Source organism: Anabas testudineus, chromosome 22 (genome assembly GCF_900324465.2).
Source record: "Anabas testudineus chromosome 22, fAnaTes1.2, whole genome shotgun sequence".
Lineage (NCBI taxonomy): Eukaryota > Metazoa > Chordata > Actinopteri > Anabantiformes > Anabantidae > Anabas > Anabas testudineus.
The window spans coordinates 402316-424887 of NC_046630.1; the positions used below are offsets into that span (position 1 = coordinate 402316).

Genomic DNA, 22572 nt, shown 5'->3' on the forward strand with positions numbered 1-22572 from the left:
ATCACACACAGGTGTCACAAGTCCACATCAGCGAGAGTGAGGCCTCAGGTACAACAAGTACAACTCCAGGTACTAAAACCCGCGGACAGTAGCAGTACTGCACTAACGCAGTAATCTCTCCGAATTACTGACCAAACTAAGTATTTTAAACTCTAGTGAAGTTGATCATCTGTTGGCCCAGATTTGATCCACGTGGTTCCGGTGTCGTGCCATAAGTGACTGATCACAGCCCGTTACAGACGGTTCTCCCGGTTTTTCTCCGACTCCAGCTCATTATATCGGTATTAGACTTAAATACTGAGGTGATCTGAACAGAACCACCACAGTGACAATCAGAGGAACCCGGTGTCCTGTAAAGTTCTTTAAATCAGTCCTCGGTCCAAACTGTGATATCCATAGTTTTGTCATTTGTTCCATTTACATTTAGTTTTTATTATTATTATTATTATTATCAGAAGTGAGGTACGACGCAAATATCTAAGCAAGAAGAACTTCAGTAAAATGCACTTTTACGGGGAATACTGGACTTTTATTGGTCTTTTGAAAGGTATGTGGGAATTTTATAGTTCTTGAAGTATACACAACAAGAATACAACTTTAAACCCCTGTCAGTAAAATGGGCTGTATTCACTTTGTCAATGGGAATTTTTTTATTTTACTGGTTAAACTGGTCCCACAGTGGAACAGGAAATGGTTTCATGACACCTGACCCAGTTCATCCTCCGACCTGCAGGTGGACTCACCTGCTCCCCGCAAGCAGTAACGCAGCAGAGCTACGCGCATGCGCGCCGGATATAAACATAGCAGCGTGGAAGCGTGAGGTTCGGACCGAACGGAAGTTAAAATAATCCGATTTTAGAATCAGAACAAGATGGAGTATGTGAAGGAACGACTGACGGAGTTTTCACTGGAGGCTCACGGTCAGAGGAGTACTACTAGTACTGCAAATATTACTGAAAGGACTGTAGTAGCTGGGCATACTAGTACTGCTGTCAGTTCTGCTAATACCTAGTACTGTGTAATATAGTACTAGTACTGATCATACTGCTGCTGGTTGGAGTACCTCTGTTACTACTAAAACAAGTACTACTCATGGTATTGCTACTGATGAACAGTTGTCAGTAGTACTACTAAATACTGAGGGTACTAATGTTTCTACTACACTCATCACTGTAGTATTACCATCTTCAGTACTACTACGACTGTTCACAGTTTAACCAGATTAAACTTTGATCTTTCTGCTTCTGATGTCATTACAAGCTGTTGAATGAAACGTCAGGTGTTGTTACCTGTGTACAACAGGTAACAACACCTGACGTTTAGTCATTTGTCTTTTATCCAAAGCGACTTCCAAAAAAATTGAATCTTCCTCTGAACTAACCGTTCTATAACTTATTGATTACCTTTCAGATCTGTATCTGAACCAATCAGTGCCTTACCTGGAGGAACCACCTGACCCGCTGCAGTTCTACCGTGACTGGATTGGTCCAAACAAGCCCTGTGTTATTCGCAACGCCTTTAGCCATTGGCCGGCTCTATCCAGGTGGACGCCAGAGTACCTGAGGTGAGGAAACCCCGGCAATAACAACTAACGTGTTTTTCTGTGGTGAGACGGTTTCATCATTTGCTTCTTGTCTGCAGGGAGAAGGTAGGGTCAAAGGTCATCAGTGTGGCCGTGACTCCTAATGGCTACGCCGACGCCATCAGTGGTGATCGGTTCGTGATGCCTGAGGAGAGACGGATGAGTTTTTCTTCTGTTCTCGACATCATTGAGGGGAAGGTGGGTCCACTTCAGAACTGAACCGTGTCCAGTTAAACTGTGGACTCTGGCTTCAAAGGTGTTTTTACAAATCACAGAAACCAACTGAATTCACAGAGGACAACAACGCTGGTGTTTCAGGTGGACAAGAGCGGCGTATTTTATGTTCAGAAGCAGTGCTCCAACCTGCTGGAGGAGCTGCCCGAGCTGGCCGACGACGTGGAGCCTCACGTTCCCTGGATGAGCTCAGCACTTGGTGAGTTCAGGACAGTTTCTGTTTCCTCCTCACGAAAATATTAGAAAGAAACTTTGTGACATCCTGACAAACAAAACTTTGAGCTTTTTATTCGTTCTGCATCAAAATATCACAGAAAATAACTTTAATATTCACAGAGATAAAATAAATAGTCAACAAGTCTCTTTGAACAGTCAGTGATGTCACAGCCTCTCTTCAGCTTCTGCAGGTCAAAAACACAAACATGATTCGGCAGAGAAGAAATTCAACTCTAATAAAAATTCCAAAAAGAAAAACACTCGACTTTATTCTGGTTCATTTCTAAATTAAATTAAACTGTAGCTTTAAATGAACCCACTCTGCTCCATCCTCGCTCCGCCTGCTCTGCTTCGCTGCACGGTGCTCGGCCCAGAACATAGTCAGTGTGAAACAACAGAAAATCACTCAAAAAGCCAAAAACCTGCAGAAGTTAATATCTGCTGAACCCTACTGAAGTCCGAACTGTTCTGTTTGGTTCGGTTCTGACTTCAGAACTCGTCTCCACATTTAAGAGTCCGATCCTATTCTACTAAAAGTACTGTAGTGTGCATGACTGAGCGTCCAGATCTGACCTAATCTGTGTGTAAAGCAGCTTTCCCACGGGCAGCGTCCAGAACCTGCTGCTGACTGAGCTGCCGCTCCATGTTGCAGAACAGGATCTTCTTCCCGAGTCACAGACTCAGAAGGTTTGGACCCACTGCAGGTCTGAAAACACCGCTCAACACTGATGGTGCTGATTTCATGTGTTTGTACTCACCTGTCGGTCTCAGAGGATCATGTCTCTCTGTCGGTCCAGCTCCTCAGCCAGACTCCTCATGGTCCTCCCCATCCTCTTTGGTTTCTTGATTCTCTGCTGGTAGGTGAACTTGTTGAAGCCCTCGTGTTTCCGTCCTGGTTTGAAGCGGAACAGTTCGTCTTTCTTAAACTCCTCCACGAACCTGGACACGTCCTCCTTCCTCTTGCAGGACAAGGATGTCAGGCGGGACAGGTACCAGGACAGGTTCACGGGGTTTCCTCCTATGAAGAAAAGTCTGTCCAGGTCTTTGGCCTGAGGTCCGGCCAGCTGAGCGCTGTGCTCCACCTGCTGCCTCGTGAAGCTGCCTTTACCGAACTGTATCACACCTGGAGAGAGAATACGTTACTACGTTAGCGGCCAGCAGTAACTGAGCATATTTACTCAGGTACTTCAGTATTTCTAGTCTCTACTACTTCATATACTAGTACCTTCCGGCTCCCTCCACACGTGGTCTAAATGTTTTTACTACCTGATGGTTTCGTGATTTAAACCTGTGATTTAGCTGATGAAACGATCACTGATTTGACCTTTGAACTCGTTGATCATGAGTTCTGTAAGGAGGTCCAGGCTGATGTTCCCTCCAGCTTTTCCCTGCAGGTTCAACACTCGGTTCCACTTCATGTCCTGTCGGACTCGCTGTGGGTAGAACCCCTCGATCCCTGTTCACACACAGAACCGTAACAACAATCGTCAAAGATCCAAAAAAACATCTGCAGCCACATCTGCCTGTTCTCTAACTGGTACCAGTGAGTAGCTGGTGGCCGCTGTTGAAGAGCTGCAGGTGTTCTCTGGTCCACAGCAGAACCAGGTCCATCCTCCAGAAGTCCGTGATGGCCTCTCCGTCCCCTTCCTGGATGGCGTCCCGTCTGGCCATGTGGTACAGCCCCTCCCATACCACCGCCCTGGTGTAGTTAAGAAGGTAGTCCTCTCCATCGGCAGCCAACAAGCAGGACTCGGAGCAGAACCATGGAGCTGGATCAGAACAAAAACACACATGTGATGAAGAAACTTCCAACACGTGAAATCGGTCTTCAGAAATTAATAACGTCATCACCACTCGACCCGCTGGGCTCTTTTTTAAAGCTCCGCTCTGATAAACCACAGAACCCGGGTCAACAACAAATCCCCAAAATGTTTTCAAAACCACAAACAAAAAAGTCTGTGGCTCCCAAAGTTTCACCGCCTGCTCAGGCTGATAACAGTAACAGGTCTGGACCTCCACACAGACCCTCCGTTGATCGAATGTAAGTTAAAGTCTCACTCTGTTCTCCTCGGTTCTGCTCGGCCGCTGTCAGACAGTCTCTGTGGTACCACTCGTGTCTCCGGCACTTGTCCGTCAGTCCACATTGAATCATCTCTCCTCCTTTCTGCTCCTTACAGTGACAGTAGATGTAGGTCCCATCTGAACTGCACTCTGGACTACAAAACCAGTCCTCATGTGGGTCTGAGAGGGTCTGAGCCCGAGCACAGCTCTCGTGGAACCAGATAGCGGGACACAGGTTACTGCAGCACCGCACCAGCTTCTCACCTGGTTTCTCTGCAGGAGAACACAAAGAGTAAAGAAAACTTTTTATGTTTCAGACCAACATGCCGCTGGTTCTGATGACTGAACCAACAAAATGAAACTGTTTGGACCCATTTGTGTTCCTACCTTCTCTGCAGTAGCAGAATGGGAAAGTTTTCTTCTTCTCTCTGTCACTTTGACCTGCAGCTTCAGCAGCTACAGCGTTGATGTCCTCCTGAGGTGGAGGCATCCACACCAGATCCACCAGTCTGTGAGCCAGGTTGCTGAGCCAGTCCAGCTGTTCCGAGCTCTGAGAGGGGTAGTCTGTGGGTTTCTGGGTCACAGAGTCCAGACTGCACTCGGTGACAGCAAACAGAGTCACGTACGCTGTGGTCACAAACTACATGAAGATGAAAACAGTTTTTCGGATAAATAATCTCCATCACGGCTACAGAACAAAGCTGAAGGTGCTGCGCTGGTCTTGGTCTTAAAAAGAAAGTTTTCTTTAAACACAACATTTTTCATTGAGTTAATTTAGATTTTCTAACTTCTCACCAAGATTAAACCCTCATAAATCCTTTCATAACAAAACCAAGACTTCAGCTAAGACATGAATGTCCACAGATTGGTTGATGTAAAGATCTCCCCTCAGCGTCTTTATGCCTTTAAACTATGTGACTGTCGTTTGTATTTGGAGTCTCACCGTGATAAAGTCCCACATGTTGAGGAAGTAATCTTTGGCTGTGTTGTTAAACGTCTTGAAGTCAAACAGTGAGACGATGTGATGAAGAGAACCTCGACACTTCTCACTCTTCTCACTCAGAAGCATCTTTATCATTTCCTGCCAAAGGTTCCACATCATGGTAAAATGGTAAATGGTCCGCACTTATATAGCGCTTTTCTACCTAGCAGGCACTCAAAGCGCTTTACACTGCTTCTCATTCACCCATTCACACGCACAAGCACACACACATTCACACACCGATGGCAGAGCTGCTATGCAGCTGACCTGACTCACCGGGGGCAACTAGGGGTTCAGTATCTTGCCCAAGGACACTTTGGCATGTGACGTGGCAGCCGGGAATCGAACCACCAATCCTATGATTGGCAGTCAACTGCTCTACCTATTGAGCCACAGCCACCCCATAAGCCACAGCCACCCCATAAGCCACAGCCACCCCATAAACAACACATTTATGACATTTTAATTTGCTGTATTACATATTATTAAATCACTACATAACTAATACATTAATAATATTGCTCTCTGTTTAATTTGTTCCTACCTCATGAAACAGGTGTTCCTTCTGAAACTCTTGCGGTGCTTCCACGAGTCCGTCAAACTTCAGGTTGGGGCTCCTCTCTGGAGTTTCCCTGTTCTGAGTTTTGCTCTGTTCTGTCTTGTCAGTGTTCGTGATGTCCCCACAGCACAGGATGTGGTACGGTTTCCCATAATGCACAGGGATGTAGTTTTTAAGGCTGTATGCTATGCTAACAGAGTCCTCTGTGATGTTTGGGATCACTGCACCCAAACTCACCTGCCGGGAAAAAACGAGGCGTCAAGAGAACCTTTCAATTGAATTCAATTTTATTTGTATAGCGCCAAATCACAACAGAAGTCATCTCAAGGCACTTTACAGTGTTTAAGGTTTAAGATCTTACAGAATATAACTGTATACAGAATTATATAGAAAACCCAACAACCCCACTGAGCAGCACCAGAAGACAGTGGAGAGGAAAAACTCCCTTTAGAGGAAGAAACCTCCAGCAGAACCAGGCTCAGGGTGGGCGGCCATCTGCCTCGACCGGTTGGAGTGAGTGGAAAGAGGAGAGAGAAAAGAACAGCAGGCAACAAAAAACAATTTGTTTGGTTAAGTTGGATTAGGTGACTTACACTGGTGCTCTGCTCCTTCATCAGGTGGGAAAAGGTATGAGGAATGTGTTTCACCACTCGTGGTTTCACTCCTCTGAGCGCCTTCAGGTTGTCAGCGATGATTCTCATCACAATGGTTTTCATTCGCAGTCGCAGCAACTCGTACGTCTGAGTGGGTGGAGTTGTGTTTGTCAGTATCAGAATAAAAAACCAGGACTTTACAAAACTCCAAACTCCACAGGACGTTTTAATACGTTAAAAACTAGATGAAGTAAACCAGCGGTCGTCCAATAAAACCTGTTCCTGCATGTTTTACCTGTTTTGATGGGAGGATGCTGTGTGGGGACACTTCCACTGCTTTTATCGCAGGTCCCTGCAGGTAACGAAAGTTAACACGGACCTGATGAGCAAAGCGAAACGCCCACGTCGTAAATGTATTTCCTCGATCTGCAGAGGACACAGACGGTACCTGCAGCGGACAGGTGTGCAGTTTTACTATTTCTTCATTTATCAACGAGCTGACACGTGTGGTCAAAGTGTTATGTGACAAGTTACCCGAACTTTCCCCCAGGAGAAGGTATAAGCTGCTGCCTTTTTGGACTCGTCACAGCAGAACTGCGTCCTTTTCGTTGTCTAAATACAAAGAAGATCATATTTAGTTCACTGCTTTGAAGGAGTGAATATTGGAATTAGCTTCAACTGGAAATGAATACTGATCGGTGTAACTGGTTTACTTGGTCGACTTTGTATTGAATGCAAAACAACATGCGTGCACAATATCAAGACTGCTTCACACAGATGAAATTATTTTATTTTGATGGTTATTTGTCACCTTTGAATTCAAATTTAACTTTTACATAAGCTGAATCCTGTTTTTCTGCAGCACAGGTTTGTTCCATAACCTAATGTTGAGTCTAAGTATTATATACAGATAGATAGATAGGTGTGGAAGGTGAAGGCACAAGTGGTACCCGTAGTGATAGGAACACTGGGGGCTGTAACTCCCAAACTGGGAGAGTGGCTCCAGCAGATCCCAGGAACAACATCTGAGATCTCTGTCCAGAAGAGTGCAGTCCTAGGAACAGCTAAGATACTGCGCAGGACCCTCAAGCTCCCAGGCCTCTGGTAGAGGACCCGAGCTTGTAGGAATAAAACCGCTCCAAGGAAGGAGTGAGTGGGGAAGTGTTTCTTTGGGGGGGATTTCTGGGAGTCTGGGAACGGCTTACATCAAGAGCTGTAAAAACCTGTTCACCAGTGATTAAAAAAGAAGAAATGTCTTTCTCACCTGGATTTCATCTCTCCATTGCTTCACCTGTTTGTCGTGCTCCGCAGCGAGCCTCTTGCTGTGGAACCTGGTGGCGGTTTTACACTGCGAGATACCGAGGCTGTTGGTGATGCTGAAGAGTCTGATAGGACAGCGGTGCCTCAACATCTCCACGCTGAACGCTGTCTGCAGGAAACCACATCTGTTGGTACTGGTGTACAGAGGCACAGACAGGAGGAGGGTGACTCTCCGGTCCAGCATCTGCTTCACCTCCTCCTCAGTAAGCTGCCTGAAACAGGACAAACCCAAAGTGTATTCATCATCATTCTGTTTAAATTCTTTTAAAGAGCAGAACCAGACCCAGCCCTGCATCCAATAAAACTATGAGGACGTGCAGCTTTATTTATACTTGAACTGTGGAGGAATTACAGCTCTTTTTTCATACATCCCCAGTTACATGGGCTCAGGCTGCTCAAGCTGTTTGACGGGAACAAACCACGATGAGGCTGAAAAGCCAAAACTAATCCGTCAGAGAGCAGAAACATGAGGCTGGTCAAATCAACTCTTTGGCTCGTTGTTAAAAAGACGGAAGAGCACGAAAATCAACTGATTGAGTTTAACACAAAATAGAAACTTAGTAAAACACACGTATGACATCCGCAAAAATCTGGATCAACATCCTGAGATTAGACCAAGATCAACTAACAGTAGAGAAATGTGGAAAAGACCTGAAGCTACCAGCTGGTCTGTGGTGCTGACATGTACAGCTGATAAAGAAAATGGTTCTGTTTTATTTAGCAATGATGGATGAATCCATCTGTATGGATGTTTAGAAATAAATTATCTGCTCATATTCAGACGAACGCTTCAAAACTGGCTGGATGCTGCGTCACGGTGCAGATAGACTGAAGCAGAAATAATCGAATAATAATAATCGAAAAAGACTTCAAAGTCAGAACAGTTTGATGTTTAGCTGCATTTCTGCTGAAGATGAGACACCTCCAACACCAGCAGGAAGTGATGAAGAAGATTACAGTTTGTAAAACTGAAGGATGTTGCTTCCTATAAAATAAGTAAAAAACCTTTAGCAGAGAAATAACTTTACACATTTCTAAATACGATCACAACCACTGTGGTGTGTTCAGAACCACTGGGGTGTGTGTTCAGAACCACTGGGGTGTGTGTTCAGAGCCACTGTCCAAACAGACCCGACTTTAAATCTGCGTATCTGATAGTGACGACCCACCGTTGGTTATTCCCTCGGACGTAGCTTAGCTTCTGTTTCTGGATCTTTTTGGTGGGGGGGAACATGGCTCTGAGACAGGCCACAGTCAGAGGAGCCTTCTCCTCAGCCCAGGAAGTAGTCTTATCCCAGCTGAAGGACGACAGGTTCTCAGGGGTGAAGGTTTTCCTGAGCGGTCCGTCCAGGTCGTTCACCATCGCCTTCCTCTGCCAAAACAAAAAAGGACATTTTTGTACAGGAGCAGAATTCACAGTAACACCAACACCGACACCCCCACCTGTAACAGTCACTTGGAAAAACAACAAATCAAAGATCTAGACACGAACCACTGTCTACGTCATTACTGATCAATCAGCCTTAACTTTCTGTTTAATCTAAAAAACAAGTACAGGTTCCGACCTCTGAATGACCCACATTTAGAACCTGTGCTGTACTGGTCCAGTTGCACGTCTCACACTGTGATGAGACCGTTTCATCTTAGTTTCAGATTTCTATGTTGAGAGTTTCCTCACTAAAAGTATTCTGAGTTGTTCTGGACGTGCTTCGGTCGGTGTGACCCAGCTGGTTTACAGTGATCCACCCGGTCTCACCTCGCTGGAGATCAGTTTGGCGCAGATCTTCATCAGGGCCTCCTTGAACCCGGACACCTGCTGCAGCCTCCGCAGGTTGGAGGCCAGGTTCTTCTTCTGCAGGAGGTCGCAGACTCGGGGGCGGCCGCCGTGTCTGAACCGAACCGGACGGGGTGCAGGTGGCGGCTCCTGGGAGGCGTAATCGTGTTCGTTTAGACCCGGTCTCTTCTTCAGCTGTTTGGGGGGCGGTGGTTCTCCCGGGGAGGAGACCGGCTCCACATAAACCCGCCGTTTCCCGCATCTCTTGGTTTTCCGGGTGACCACACTCACGCAGTCGTAACATAAAAACGCGTCTTTGGGGTTGAGGTGCGGGAACAGGATCCTGGCGCTCCTCAGGTCCAGCACCGTCAACAGAGACCGTCTTTTATACCCTTTAGGCGTGTTTGCCAGCCGGGCGGCACAGTGGCTGCAGCGGTGCTCCTTGGTTCCGTTTAGACCCACTCGGACTCCGGCTTCGTTTAGTGGAGTTCCGGGTGTCTCCGTGGGCTGTGACGGAGCAGGTGGTTCTCCCGGGGCACAGGCAGCAGGAGGGTCAGCGGGAGCCGGGGAGGAATCCGGATCAGGCTCCACATAAACCCGCCGTTTCCCGCATCTCTTGGTTTTCCGAGTGACTGCACTCACGCAGTCGTAACATAAAAACGCGCCTTTGGGGTTGAGGTGCGGGAACAGGACCTGAGCGCTCCGCAGGTTGAGAACCGTCAGCAGAGACTTCCGCTTGTAGCCTTTGGGGCCGTTTTCCAAACGGGCGGCACAGTGGCTGCAGCGCGGCTCCATGTTTCCCCTTCACCCGAGCGGGGCGGCGGAGAGCTGGTTGACGGAGCGCGGACTTAGCACGTTTCACCTCCACAAGCTTCCTCTCCGAGCGAACTGACATAAAACAGCGTTACCGGATTGAAGCTGAACTTCCCAGTCACCGTTCAGGTGGATTCAGGTGGAGGTGAAGTTGTTGTATAGTGAATAAAGTTGATTTACTCAGGTGAAGTGCGGCTCAAGTCCATTTTCCTGAAGTGCGCTGGGTAAAATCCAAGATGGCGCCTGTCGCTGCTCTCAGAGCTCAGTGCTGCCGTCGGCGGCGGGGAGGAGAACTCCAACAACATCAGCCTGTGGTATATATACTGCAGTAGTATTTACAGAAACACGCTACTTTATTTTCTACTCCATTTAGCTGTGAGAATCCTTTTAATATCTTGATACATCTGAGGTTTGGAATAAACGAACCACTGTGGACAAACTTACCCTTCAAATAAGAACTAATCCTTAACAAAGACTTATCTATTGCTCACAGTTTTGTACAAAACAGTTACAATAAGTCACTAAACTACAACAGCCAAACTGTTTTCAGTATTTCAGTGAAAAATCTCAACCTGCAGTTTTTATATGCCGATTATTTAAAACATACCATACATTAATCGTATGTTAATTTAATTGCATTTTAAAATTGGTAAAGAAACTGTAGAACATTAAGTGACTATGGAGAAACGTAGAAGGACATAAAAGACATCAAGTCTGCATAGATACACTAAAATAGAAATATGTAGTTACTGTCTCCCAGCAGCTCTGTTATAAAGGAAAATCTAATATCTACCTGCTTATACTGTGTGTAACAGCACAATGACAGTAGGAACCACAAAGCTGAGGAGACTCACTTTGACTCCATCTCTGAACTTTATATATTCTGCAGATATAGGACACTATCCTCATGCAGACTGGCATAACTGGCTAACCCTAACCCTCTCAAAACATGAGAAGAGTGAAGGTGGGGATTTGTAAGGATGAGCATATAGTGTGTGATTATAACTTGGACCGAGGAGGAACTGTAGAAGAAATGTCCAGAACGGGACACTTTGTAGGAGTTCTGCTCTGTATCTCTGAGGAGCAGTAAAGTAAGTATCGAACCGTCCTCAATGATAAAGAAAAACTCACCTCACTGGAAATGATTTTTATGCAGGTTTTCATCAGAGCCTCCTTGAAGCCGTTAATCTCCAGCAGCCGGTTCAGTGCACTGGTTAAGTTCTTCTTCTGCAGGGAGGAGCAGATTCTGGGGATCGGTCCACGGCGGATGTGCCGGGCCAGCTGAGGGGAAGGTGCAGGGTCCTGAGAGGCATAGTCATGTTCTTCTAGGCTTGCTTTCAGAGTCTGGGCTTCTCTGAAGACAGAGACTGTAAGGGAGGAAAGGGGTCGACGGACCACACAAACCCGCCTGTTCCCTCTTTTCTCCGTCCACTGAAAAACCAGACGCACACAGGCAAAACACAGAAAGACCTCTTTGGGGTTCCGATCCGGAAAAAGTGTCTGAGCACTTTTCAGGTCTGTTATTGATAACAAAGACTTTCTTTTATAGCCTTTATTGCGTCTCTCTGTTAGAGCATTGCAGTGGCTGCAGCGAGGCTTCGTACTTAGGGAGGACGGCACTGAAGCTCTGACACAGAGTTCACTCCTGTAAAGTAAGAACAAACTGATTCAGCAACGTTTGTTGATCCATCAGGATAAAACTGCACAAATTGCTGGGAGGTCTATGTGTGTCTGCCCTAACGAGGAACGAGGAGCCTGAATCTGTGGGTTATCAGAAAACTTAACTTCCTCACTTTTAACCAGGATAGATCTCCATAGTGACAGATGCTGCACATCTCACCAGCTGGACCAGGAACTGAGATCAGCTCAGCCCGGCTGTCTTTGGGGAAAAGGCTGCAGCATGAAGCTGGTTATCAGCTGGTTCTGTGAACTCTCTGAATGTGATCAGGTTGTTAATTATCAACATTATCTATAGAACTTCTCAGAATTTGGTTAAAGATGAATTTATCCTGTCTGAGCCGAACCGTCACTGTACAATTTTGACAAATTACACATAAAGCAGCACCTGAACCCAAAATAATAAATACTGGATTTTACCAGTAAGCTCAGTTCCTCTGCATGTTTATGACGATATGTAGAAACACTTTGTAGAAATCAACCAGTGTAAAGCAAAAGGTGATGTGTGTGAAGATGAACTAACACCTAAACAGCCACAGACTGTTTGTATTTCTCAGGATTATTCAGTCACTTTCTGTGCAGCTTGTTTATTATCAGCATCTCTTATATCTTATAATTATTGACTTCTTTTATGTCTCTGTCCAATTAACAGTGATGAAAAGTAAGTGTAAAGTAACTAAGTTATTTATGTAGGTGCAGTTTTGAGGTATTATACTTCTATTTAATATTTTACTGCATTATATTTATGTGATTTCATTAACTTCACTGTTTATTTGAACGCAGTGCTTGTTAATCATTACAAATTATTACTATTAAATAGAATAAACAGAACCAGCTTTAATGTGCCGGTTCTGATCCAGAACACCTCATATTCGGTTCCGTGGGACCCCGAGAGACCTGGACCAGGTCTATGTCGCTCCGTGGTCCAGGTCTCAGTCTGTGCTGGTTCCGTCTGAAGCCTCCATCACTAGTTTAAACCGCGGATGTGGATTTGACCCGAACGGTGCCGCAGCTCTCTGCTTCGCGGAGCGCGGGTTTACCGCGTTTAACGTCCACAACCTTCTCACCGCTCAGTGCTGCCGCCGGCGACGGGAATGAGAATTACAACAACAACAACAGGTCTGATAGCAGGAGCTGAAATACAAAAAACATTAATTAATTAAAATGAAAAATACAGTACAAACAAATTAATTAAAATGAAAAATACAGTACAAACTAATTAATTAAAATGAAAAATACAGTACAAACTAATTAAAATGAAAAATACAGTACAAACAAATTAAAATGAAAAATACAGTACAAACTAATTAATTAAAATGAAAAATACAGTACAAACTAATTAATTAACATGAAAAATACAGTACAAACTAATTAATTAAAATGAAAAATACAGTACAAACTAATTAATTAACATGAAAAATACAGTACAAACTAATTAATTAAAATGAAAAATACAGTACAAACTAATTAAAATGAAAAATACAGTACAAACAAATTAATTAACATGAAAAATACAGTACAAACAAATTAATTAACATGAAAAATACAGTACAAACTAATTAATTAAAATGAAAAATACAGTACAAACTAATTAATTAAAATGAAAAATACAGTACAAACTAATTAATTAAAATGAAAAATACAGTACAAACTAATTAATTAACATGAAAAATACAGTACAAACTAATTAATTAAAATGAAAAATACAGTACAAACTAATTAAAATGAAAAATACAGTACAAACAAATTAATTAACATGAAAAATACAGTACAAACTAATTAATTAAAATGAAAAATACAGTACAAACTAATTAAAATGAAAAATACAGTACAAACAAATTAATTAAAATGAAAAATACAGTACAAACAAATTAATTAAAATGAAAAATACAGTACAAACAAATTAAAATGAAAAATACAGTACAAATTAAAATGAAAAATACAGTACAAACAAATTAAAATGAAAAATACAGTACAAACTAATTAAAATGAAAAATACAGTACAAACTAATTAAAATGAAAAATACAGTACAAACAAATTAATTAAAATGAAAAATACAGTACAAACAAATTAAAATGAAAAATACAGTACAAACAAATTAAAATGAAAAATACAGTACAAACTAATTAAAATGAAAAATACAGTACAAACAAATTAATTAAAATGAAAAATACAGTACAAACAAATTAATTAACATGAAAAATACAGTACAAACTAATTAATTAACATGAAAAATACAGTACAAACTAATTAATTAAAATGAAAAATACAGTACAAACTAATTAAAATGAAAAATACAGTACAAACAAATTAATTAAAATGAAAAATACAGTACAAACAAATTAATTAAAATGAAAAATACAGTATAAACAAATTAAAATGAAAAATACAGTACAAACAAATTAAAATGAAAAATACAGTACAAACTAATTAAAATGAAAAATACAGTACAAACTAATTAATTAAAATGAAAAATACAGTACAAACAAATTAATTAACATGAAAAATACAGTACAAACTAATTAATTAAAATGAAAAATACAGTACAAACTAATTAATTAAAATGAAAAATACAGTATAAACAAATTAATTAACATGAAAAATACAGTACAAACTAATTAATTAAAATGAAAAATACAGTACAAACAAATTAATTAAAATGAAAAATACAGTACAAACTTATTAAAATGAAAAATACAGTACAAACAAATTAATTAAAATGAAAAATACAGTACAAACTTATTAAAATGAAAAATACAGTACAAACAAATTAATTAAAATGAAAAATACAGTACAAACAAATTAAAATGAAAAATACAGTACAAACAAATTAATTAAAATGAAAAATACAGTACAAACAAATTAATTAACATGAAAAATACAGTACAAACTAATTAAAATGAAAAATACAGTACAAACTAATTAAAATGAAAAATACAGTACAAACAAATAAATTAAAATGAAAAATACAGTACAAACTAATTAATTAAAATGAAAAATACAGTACAAACAAATTAAAATGAAAAATACAGTACAAACAAATTAATTAAAATGAAAAATACAGTACAAACTAATTAATTAAAATGAAAAATACAGTACAAACTAATTAAAATGAAAAATACAGTACAAACAAATTAATTAAAATGAAAAATACAGTACAAACTAATTAATTAAAATGAAAAATACAGTACAAACTAATTAAAATGAAAAATACAGTACAAACTAATTAAAATGAAAAATACAGTACAAACAAATTAATTAAAATGAAAAATACAGTACAAACTAATTAATTAAAATGAAAAATACAGTACAAACTAATTAATTAAAATGAAAAATACAGTACAAACTAATTAATTAAAATGAAAAATACAGTACAAACTAATTAATTAAAATGAAAAATACAGTACAAACAAATTAATTAAAATGAAAAATACAGTACAAACTAATTAATTAAAATGAAAAATACAGTACAAACAAATTAATTAAAATGAAAAATACAGTACAAACAAATTAATTAAAATGAAAAATACAGTACAAACAAATTAATTAAAATGAAAAATACAGTACAAACAAATTAATTAAAATGAAAAATACAGTACAAACTAATTAATTAAAATGAAAAATACAGTACAAACAAATTAAAATGAAAAATACAGTACAAACTAATTAAAATGAAAAATACAGTACAAACAAATTAATTAAAATGAAAAATACAGTACAAACTAATTAATTAAAATGAAAAATACAGTACAAACTAATTAAAATGAAAAATACAGTACAAACAAATTAAAATGAAAAATACAGTACAAACAAATTAAAATGAAAAATACAGTACAAACTAATTAATTAAAATGAAAAATACAGTACAAACTAATTAATTAAAATGAAAAATACAGTACAAACTAATTAAAATGAAAAATACAGTACAAACTAATTAATTAAAATGAAAAATACAGTACAAACTAATTAATTAAAATCAAAAATACAGTACAAACTAATTAATTAACATGAAAAATACAGTACAAACAAATTAATTAAAATAAAAAATACAGTACATACAAATTAATTAAAATCAAAAATACAGTACAAACTAATTAATTAAAATCAAAAATACAGTACAAACTAATTAATTAAAATCAAAAATACAGTACAAACTAATTAATTAAAATGAAAAATACAGTACAAACTAATTAAAATGAAAAATACAGTACAAACAAATTAATTAAAATGAAAAATATAGTACATACAAATTAAAAGAATAAATAAATCAAAAATACAGTACAAACTAATGAAAAGAATGAATGAACAAATCAAATCATTTAATTTTGTTAGGCAGAGGAAAATGTGTTCATTTATTAGAATTTGTTTCTGTTATTTTTTTAATAGAGAATTTTAAATGAAGTTGTCTTTTCTTCTAAATCTGTATATTTTGGTTAATTCTTTTTTCACAGCAGTTACCTTAAACAAGCTGTTACCGTGAAACAAGCTGTTACTGTAAGGTTTACAGTAACAGCTTGGTGAGGCAAAGTTGTATTTTTACCAGCTGATGTTTCTAACTAATAAATTCCATCATTATGTCTTTATTGACATATAATAATCTAAAATCAAGTCACCTTTTTTTTATCTGCTTTTAGGAAAGTTTCCTGATGCTGTGAATTTCTGGCTCGGGGAGGCAAACGCCATCACCTCCAGTGAGATCTGACCCATCACATACTGTGATATATGTGAGATATGTGTTCATGTGTTTATCAGCCCGTGTTAGTAACATGTTTGTCGTGTTTTTGTCCCAGTGCACAAAGATCACTACGAGAATCTTTACTGTGTTGTTTCTGGAGAAAAGAATTTCATCCTGCTGCCGCCCACAGACCGACCCTTCATACCCTACGGTAACCATGACGAGTGCCATTACCATAGTAACACCCCTCCACCCACAATAACATACCTGAAAGTCGACACTTTTCACCACCTGCAGTTGCATCACTCTTCATTCCCTACAGTAACTATAGCAACCAGCCTGCATCTATTAGAGTAACCACAGTAACCATAGTAACTGTCCTTAGCAACCTTAGCAATCTGCCTGTATCTGACGTAGTAACCATAAAATCACTTGGAGTGACCATTGGCAACCCCATATATTGCACAAGAACCATCCAGCTTACCGCATACAGTTACCATAGTAACCACCCTGAATCCTTCAGCAGTAACCATGGTAACCATCTGTGTGTGTCAGGTGTGTATCAGCCGGCTGTTTACTGTCAGAAGGACGACGGTGAGTTTGAGGTCATCGACCAGAGCGACTCGGAGAAGGTGCGTTCAGGTATCTGTTCATCTCAGTGCTCTCACAACACAAGTGCAGCTCACCCCCTCCCTTCTTCCCCCTTCAGGTCCCGTGGATCCCCGTGGACCCACTGGACCCTGACCTGGAGCGGTATCCACAGTACCAGTGTGCTCGGCCGGTCCACTGTAGAGTGAAGGCCGGAGAGATGCTGTATCTGCCATCTCTGTGGTTCCACCACGTCCAGCAGTCACACGGCTGCATCGCAGGTAAAACAATGAATGTACCTGGTGACAGATTACAGTGACTTCTGATGATTGTAACTCTAAATCCAAAGCCGAGTCTGGTACGATCTTGTATTGTTGTACTTCATCTTCATTGAAGGTTTGAATATAGGACATTCACTTCTAACAGAGTATTACTACACTGTTGTAATAGTAGTATACTATGGCAGTGGCACCTAAAGTACTTGAAAATGTTTCACCTCAGTCTACCTGCAGAACATACCAGAGCTGGTTAAAGGCGAAAAGTCTTCCTGGACCATGACTTGAAGAGTCTTTGTATTCTTATGATACTTTTACTTTAGTAGAAGAAGTGTGGTTTGAATTTCCTGAAACTCTTAGTTTAGTAAATTCGGGCAGTTCTGACTCAAAAATAAAAAAAAAAAGTATATGACAGAATTATTTCTATGAATACTCTGTTATGTATTAGTCTGTTATTAATACTATTACACCCTGAATATATACAGAACCACATACCTCAGTCCTTATAAGTTATTATACTATTATTTTTACTTTTACTTACTTACTTTCTCTACATGTTCTCAGCACGTTTAACATATAACTTGGTTCAATCTGCTCAAATTTAGATTTAACCTGTAAAAAGTAAAATTCACCCATGTTTGAATTAATAATACATCAGTCCTCTGCTGCAGTGAACTTCTGGTACGACATGGAGTATGACATCAAGTACAACTACTTCCAGCTGCTGGAGACGCTGAGTGAGGTCACAGGGTCCACATGACATCAGAGCTTGTGACATCACAGCGGCTGTATGATATCAGTGTTTATCGTGTTAAAAGTGAAACAGTGAAATAAACTTTAAAATAAAGTTTAATAATCTGCAGACAGAAGTCTGTTTCAAGTGTCTGGATGATTTCATTAATGAGCGAAAGAACCTAATGCTACACCTGAACAGGTGTGTGAAGAAAGTGTTACATCATTAGGTTCTGCAGCCTTTAACGCTGTAAACCATCTGGCTTCTCCTGTCTGCAGATTCCAAACTGGGCATGTCTGGTAAAGCTAGAAGGTATCTTGTATCATTATCTCTCAGATGTGCCACAGGGGTCTGTTCTCAGCACTCATCTCCATCGATACCACCTGTGTTATATCATCCACTCATACAGGTCTTCCTGTCGTCTCCACCAGATGACTCCACCGTCTCTCTGATTTTTCTACTTCTCTGAAGCAGGTTACCTGTATCAGGTGTGTTCAAAATAACCTGTAGGTTTTTTTTTTTTTTTTGGTCCTAAAAATCTCAGAGACACTGTCTAATCACATTCTCACCCTTGAGGACTTAGTTCTGGCCTCAAGTGACACTGTAAGAAATCTCGGAGTTATCTTTGATCAGGATATCTCCTTCACTTCATACATCAAAGAAATCTCTAGAACAGCTTTTTCCACCTGAGAAACATTAAAGTTAAAATTAGGAGCATCCTGTCCCAAAGTGATGCTGAAAAACTAGTCCATGCATTTGTCACTTCCAGACTGGACTATTGTAATTCATTATTAATAGTTTGTCCCAATAACTCATTAAAGAGCCTCCAGTTAATCCAAAATGCTGCAGCCAGAGTTCTGACTGGAATTAGTAAGAGAGATCATATTTCTCCTACGTTAGCTTCTCTCCATTGGCTCACTGTAAAATCCAGAATTGAATTTAAAATTCTTCTCCTCACTTATAAATCACTTAACAATCAGGCTCCATCTTATCTTAAAGACCTCATAGCTCCATATTTTCCAAGCAGAACTCTACGTTCTCAGGCTGCAGGTTTACTTGTGGTTCCTAGAGTTTCCAAATGTAGAATGGGAGGCAGAGCCTTTAGCTACCAAGCTCCTCTCCTGTGGAACCAGTTCAGGTTTCTTTCATTAAAGAGAGTTTTTCCTCTCCACTGTCTCCTGCTATAGAAATAAACTGAATTAAATTTAATGTAAATGTGTTTCTTGCTCATCAACTCAGACAGTTCTCTTCTTTCTTTTGTCCATATTCAATGTGGCTACATAAAGTTGTAGATTTTAAATAAAAAGGCAAATACAACAATTTTGTGGAGAACTTGTCAGACCGAAAAACTTAGCTTTAGATTTAGCACCGTGACTTGAAATTATGTGATACATAAGGCTCAATGTCTGGCTACACTTATACACCCATAAGATGTGTATTAGTTATACACTGTCCGTCCAAAAAAAGTCACCACCTGGATTTAACTAAGCAAATAGGTAAGAACCTCCCAGCGGATAATTACTGCATGGATGATTAGTTGTTGGACTCTAACTGATGCAGTGAGCAGCTCCTCATTTCTAAAGACACATCCTGTGGTTGTGGAAAAGATGTTAATCTGTTGCAGAAGAGTTAAATTATTGACATGAATCAAAGAAAACGTGAGGAGATGGATGAAACCAAAACTGGGTTATGAACTGTCCAATAGAAGAAGGTCATGTGGTCTGATGAGTCCAGATTTACCCTGTTCCACAGTGATGGAGCATCAGGGTAAGAAGAGAGGAGGGTGACGTGATGCTCCCATCATGTCTAATGTCTATTGTACAAGCCTGTGGGGGCAGTGCTATGATCTGGGGTTGCTGCAGTTGGTCAGGTCCAGGTTCAGCAACGTTATGAGTCCAAAGAATTACATCAATGGAGTTTTTCTTCCCTGATGTCACGGGCATATTCCAAGACGACGATGTCAGGATTCACCAGGCTCAGATTATATAAGAGTGGTTCAGGGACCATGACTCATCATTTTGACACATGGATTGTCCACCACAGAGTCCAGACCTTAACCCCACTCAGAATCTTTGGGATGTACTGGAGAAGACTTTGTGCAGCGTCGGACTCTCCATCATCAAAACAAGATCTTAGAGAAAAATTAATGCAACTCTGGACAGGAATAAATGTTGAGACTCTGCAGATTCTGTTGTGATTTGGCTCTATACAAATAAATGAAGGTGAGGTGTAATAGTCTCAGACTGGTCCATTCAAAGTTCGCTCTCAAAATGACATATTGTGATTGTGAGTCTCAGGACCCAATGCCTGCTCAGGCTCTGTCCAAACATTGCCCATGATGACCTCGGCCAAAAACTTGCAGTGTGGCTTTGGTTTACCCTCGCTTACAGCAGATTCACTCTGAAAGCAGGAGCAGAAGAGCACAAAGCACAGACAGTGCTCACTTGTTGGATGTACAGCTGCACAGTAATAGTAAACAGCTAACGTTAGCTTCTCTCACACAGAGGATGTAAGCTGTTCGTCCTACATCACGTTTTTCCACTTTAAATCCTCTGATTCAACCAGCGACGAGGATTCAGATCAAAATGTAAATCTTCTTATTCTTCACTTCCGTTTACGCTTCTTGGAGGACCCACGCGTTTTTTCGTCTGAGAACAACTGCAGAATTCTAAACTCAACACAACATTCTCTAACTCAGGTACGTTAAGATGACTAATATTCAGCTTGTTCAGTGTGTGGAGAGCAGGATTTTTAGAGAGTCTTCCTCTGGTCATTAGTGATAATTTTATCTTTGACAGGTGTGTGTTAGTTAGCACTCTGACGGAGAAGATAACAGCGTTAGAGGAGCGCATCCAGACTTTAGAGAGGGTTAGAGAGAGCGAGAGTATGGATGAGAGTATTTCAGATAGCATGGAAGGAGAGCACCCTGAACTATAAAAAAGCTCTTAGTGCAGCTAGATCAACGTATCTCTCCACTCTTATAGAAAATAACAAAAATAACCCTAGATTTTTATTTAATACAGTAGTTAAATTAACTAGAAAGAAGACCACTGCAGATATCTCCACAACAACGTTGTGCAGTAGTGAGGACTTCATGAACTTTTTCAATAACAAAATTGTAAATATAAGGCATAAAATTCAAGCTTTAAAACCAGACAATTTAGTTGTCTGGTGACGAGCTAACCTCAGCAGATCAGTACCTAGATTACTTTACTCCTCTTGAAGAGAATGAACTAATTTCACTCATCTCTTCTGCAAAATCTTCAACCTGTACATTAGACCCTATACCGACACACTTTCTAAAACAGATGTGCCAGAAATAATAGAACCCCTGCTGACAATCATAAATTCCTCACTCAGCTGTGGGTATGTCCAAAAGTGTTTTAACTTATTAAACCGCTAATCAAGAAACCTGAGCCGTCCAATTACAGGCCGATATCAAACGTCCCCTTTATCTCAAAGATTCTGGAAAAGATAGTAGCGAGGCATCTTCGTATCTTCATAGAAATAACATACACAAACTCCATCAGTCAGGATTTAGGCCTCATCACAGCACAGAGACGGCCCTTGTTAAAGTAGTAAATGACCTCCTATTGGCCTCTGATCAGGGTAGTGTCTCTATGCTTGTGCTACTCGACCTCAGTGCAGCTTTTGACACCATTGACCATAGTATTCTCCTTCACAGACTAGAAAATCTTGTTGGAATTAGCGGAACGGCCCTCTCCTGGCTTAGGTCCTATTTGACTGATCGTTATCAGTATGTAGATCTAAATGGCGATTACTCCACATGCTCTCCAGTGGAGTTTGGTGTTCCACAGGGTTCAGTTTTAGGCCCCCTGCTTTTTTCCCTCTACATGCTTCCTCTGGGCAACATTATCCGTGAACATGGTATTAACTTTCATTGTTATGCTGACGACACACAGTTATATGTTTCATCAAAACCAGATGAGATCAAACAGCTTAATAAAGTTGAGCAATGTGTAAAGGATATACGAGACTGGATGCTAATTAACTTCCTTCTGCTAAATCCTGACAAGTACTAGTTATAGGATCATCTGCAGCTAGAAGCAAGATTTTAGATAAAGCCGTAACTCTAGATGGCCTTTCTCTTAAATCTAGTGCAACAGTAAAAGACCTTGGTGTGATTCTAGATTCCAGTCTTTCATTTGAAGCTCATGTAGATAATATCACCAGGACAGCTTTCTTTCACCTCAGAAATATTGCCAAGATAAGGAATATTTTGTCACTAAATGATCCAGAAAAATTAGTCCATGCTTTCATCACCTCTAGGTTGGACTACTGTAATGCCTTACTGTCTGGCTGTTCAACCAGGCGCATAAACAAGCTTCAGTTAGTTCAGAATGCAGCAGCGAGAGTCCTCACTCGAACCAGAAGATATGAGCACATCACGCCTATCTTATCTACACTTCATTGCCTCCCTGTGAAATTTCGCATTGATTTCAAAATACTACTTCTGACATTTAAAGCA

General features: G+C 40.2%; 2 protein-coding genes across 5 annotated transcripts; one reads left to right on the plus strand and one right to left on the minus strand.

Moving 5' to 3' along the window:
- Positions 1 to 831: 831 nt before the first annotated feature.
- On the plus strand, positions 832 to 18219 carry jmjd7 (jumonji domain containing 7). 2 transcript variants are annotated; one of them, XM_026340460.1, is made up of 9 exons: positions 832 to 920; positions 1411 to 1564; positions 1642 to 1780; positions 1877 to 2015; positions 16447 to 16503; positions 16603 to 16698; positions 17043 to 17119; positions 17197 to 17356; positions 18022 to 18219. In XM_026340460.1, the coding sequence occupies exons 1-9, from the start codon at positions 872 to 874 to the stop codon at positions 18108 to 18110; spliced, it is 960 nt and encodes a 319-aa protein (XP_026196245.1). In that variant the 5' UTR covers positions 832 to 871; the 3' UTR covers positions 18111 to 18219. The 2 variants fall into 2 exon arrangements, with proteins under 2 accessions (XP_026196245.1, XP_026196246.1); XM_026340461.1 differs by having other exon boundaries at positions 1901 to 2015.
- Positions 2080 to 12885, minus strand: LOC113148669. 3 transcript variants are annotated; one of them, XM_026340444.1, is made up of 14 exons: positions 12677 to 12885; positions 11266 to 11779; positions 8717 to 8919; positions 7492 to 7759; positions 6762 to 6839; positions 6523 to 6675; positions 6228 to 6374; positions 5620 to 5871; positions 5037 to 5174; positions 4481 to 4733; positions 4091 to 4366; positions 3574 to 3801; positions 3357 to 3488; positions 2080 to 3155 (listed from the first exon to the last, which is right to left on the minus strand). In XM_026340444.1, exons 1-14 carry the CDS (start codon positions 12679 to 12681, stop codon positions 2800 to 2802), a joined length of 3003 nt encoding a protein of 1000 aa, XP_026196229.1. In that variant the 5' UTR covers positions 12682 to 12885; the 3' UTR covers positions 2080 to 2799. The 3 variants fall into 3 exon arrangements, with proteins under 3 accessions (XP_026196229.1, XP_026196228.1, XP_026196227.1); XM_026340443.1 differs by lacking the exons at positions 11266 to 11779; positions 12677 to 12885 and adding an exon at positions 9304 to 11105 and having other exon boundaries at positions 2080 to 2217; positions 2791 to 3155; XM_026340442.1 differs by lacking the exons at positions 11266 to 11779; positions 12677 to 12885 and adding an exon at positions 9304 to 11105.
- Positions 18220 to 22572: the final 4353 nt, after the last annotated feature.

Bases quoted from the DNA above. Each gene is read 5' to 3' on its own strand.
- jmjd7 (XM_026340460.1), top strand. From the start codon at position 872: ATGGAGTATGTGAAGGAACGACTGACGGAGTTTTCACTGGAGGCTCAC. The intron at 921-1,410 runs GTCAGAGGAGTA...ATTACCTTTCAG, and splicing joins GTTTTCACTGGAGGCTCACG to ATCTGTATCTGAACCAATCA. The intron at 17,120-17,196 runs GTGCGTTCAGGT...TTCCCCCTTCAG, and splicing joins ACCAGAGCGACTCGGAGAAG to GTCCCGTGGATCCCCGTGGA.
- LOC113148669 (XM_026340443.1), bottom strand. From the start codon at position 10,116: ATGGAGCCGCGCTGCAGCCACTGTGCCGCCCGTTTGGAAAACGGCCCC. The intron at 7,760-8,716 runs GTGGGTCGTCAC...GTCCTGTTTCAG, and splicing joins GTCCGAGGGAATAACCAACG to GCAGCTTACTGAGGAGGAGG. The intron at 4,734-5,036 runs GTGAGACTCCAA...ATCTTCATGTAG, and splicing joins ACATGTGGGACTTTATCACG to TTTGTGACCACAGCGTACGT.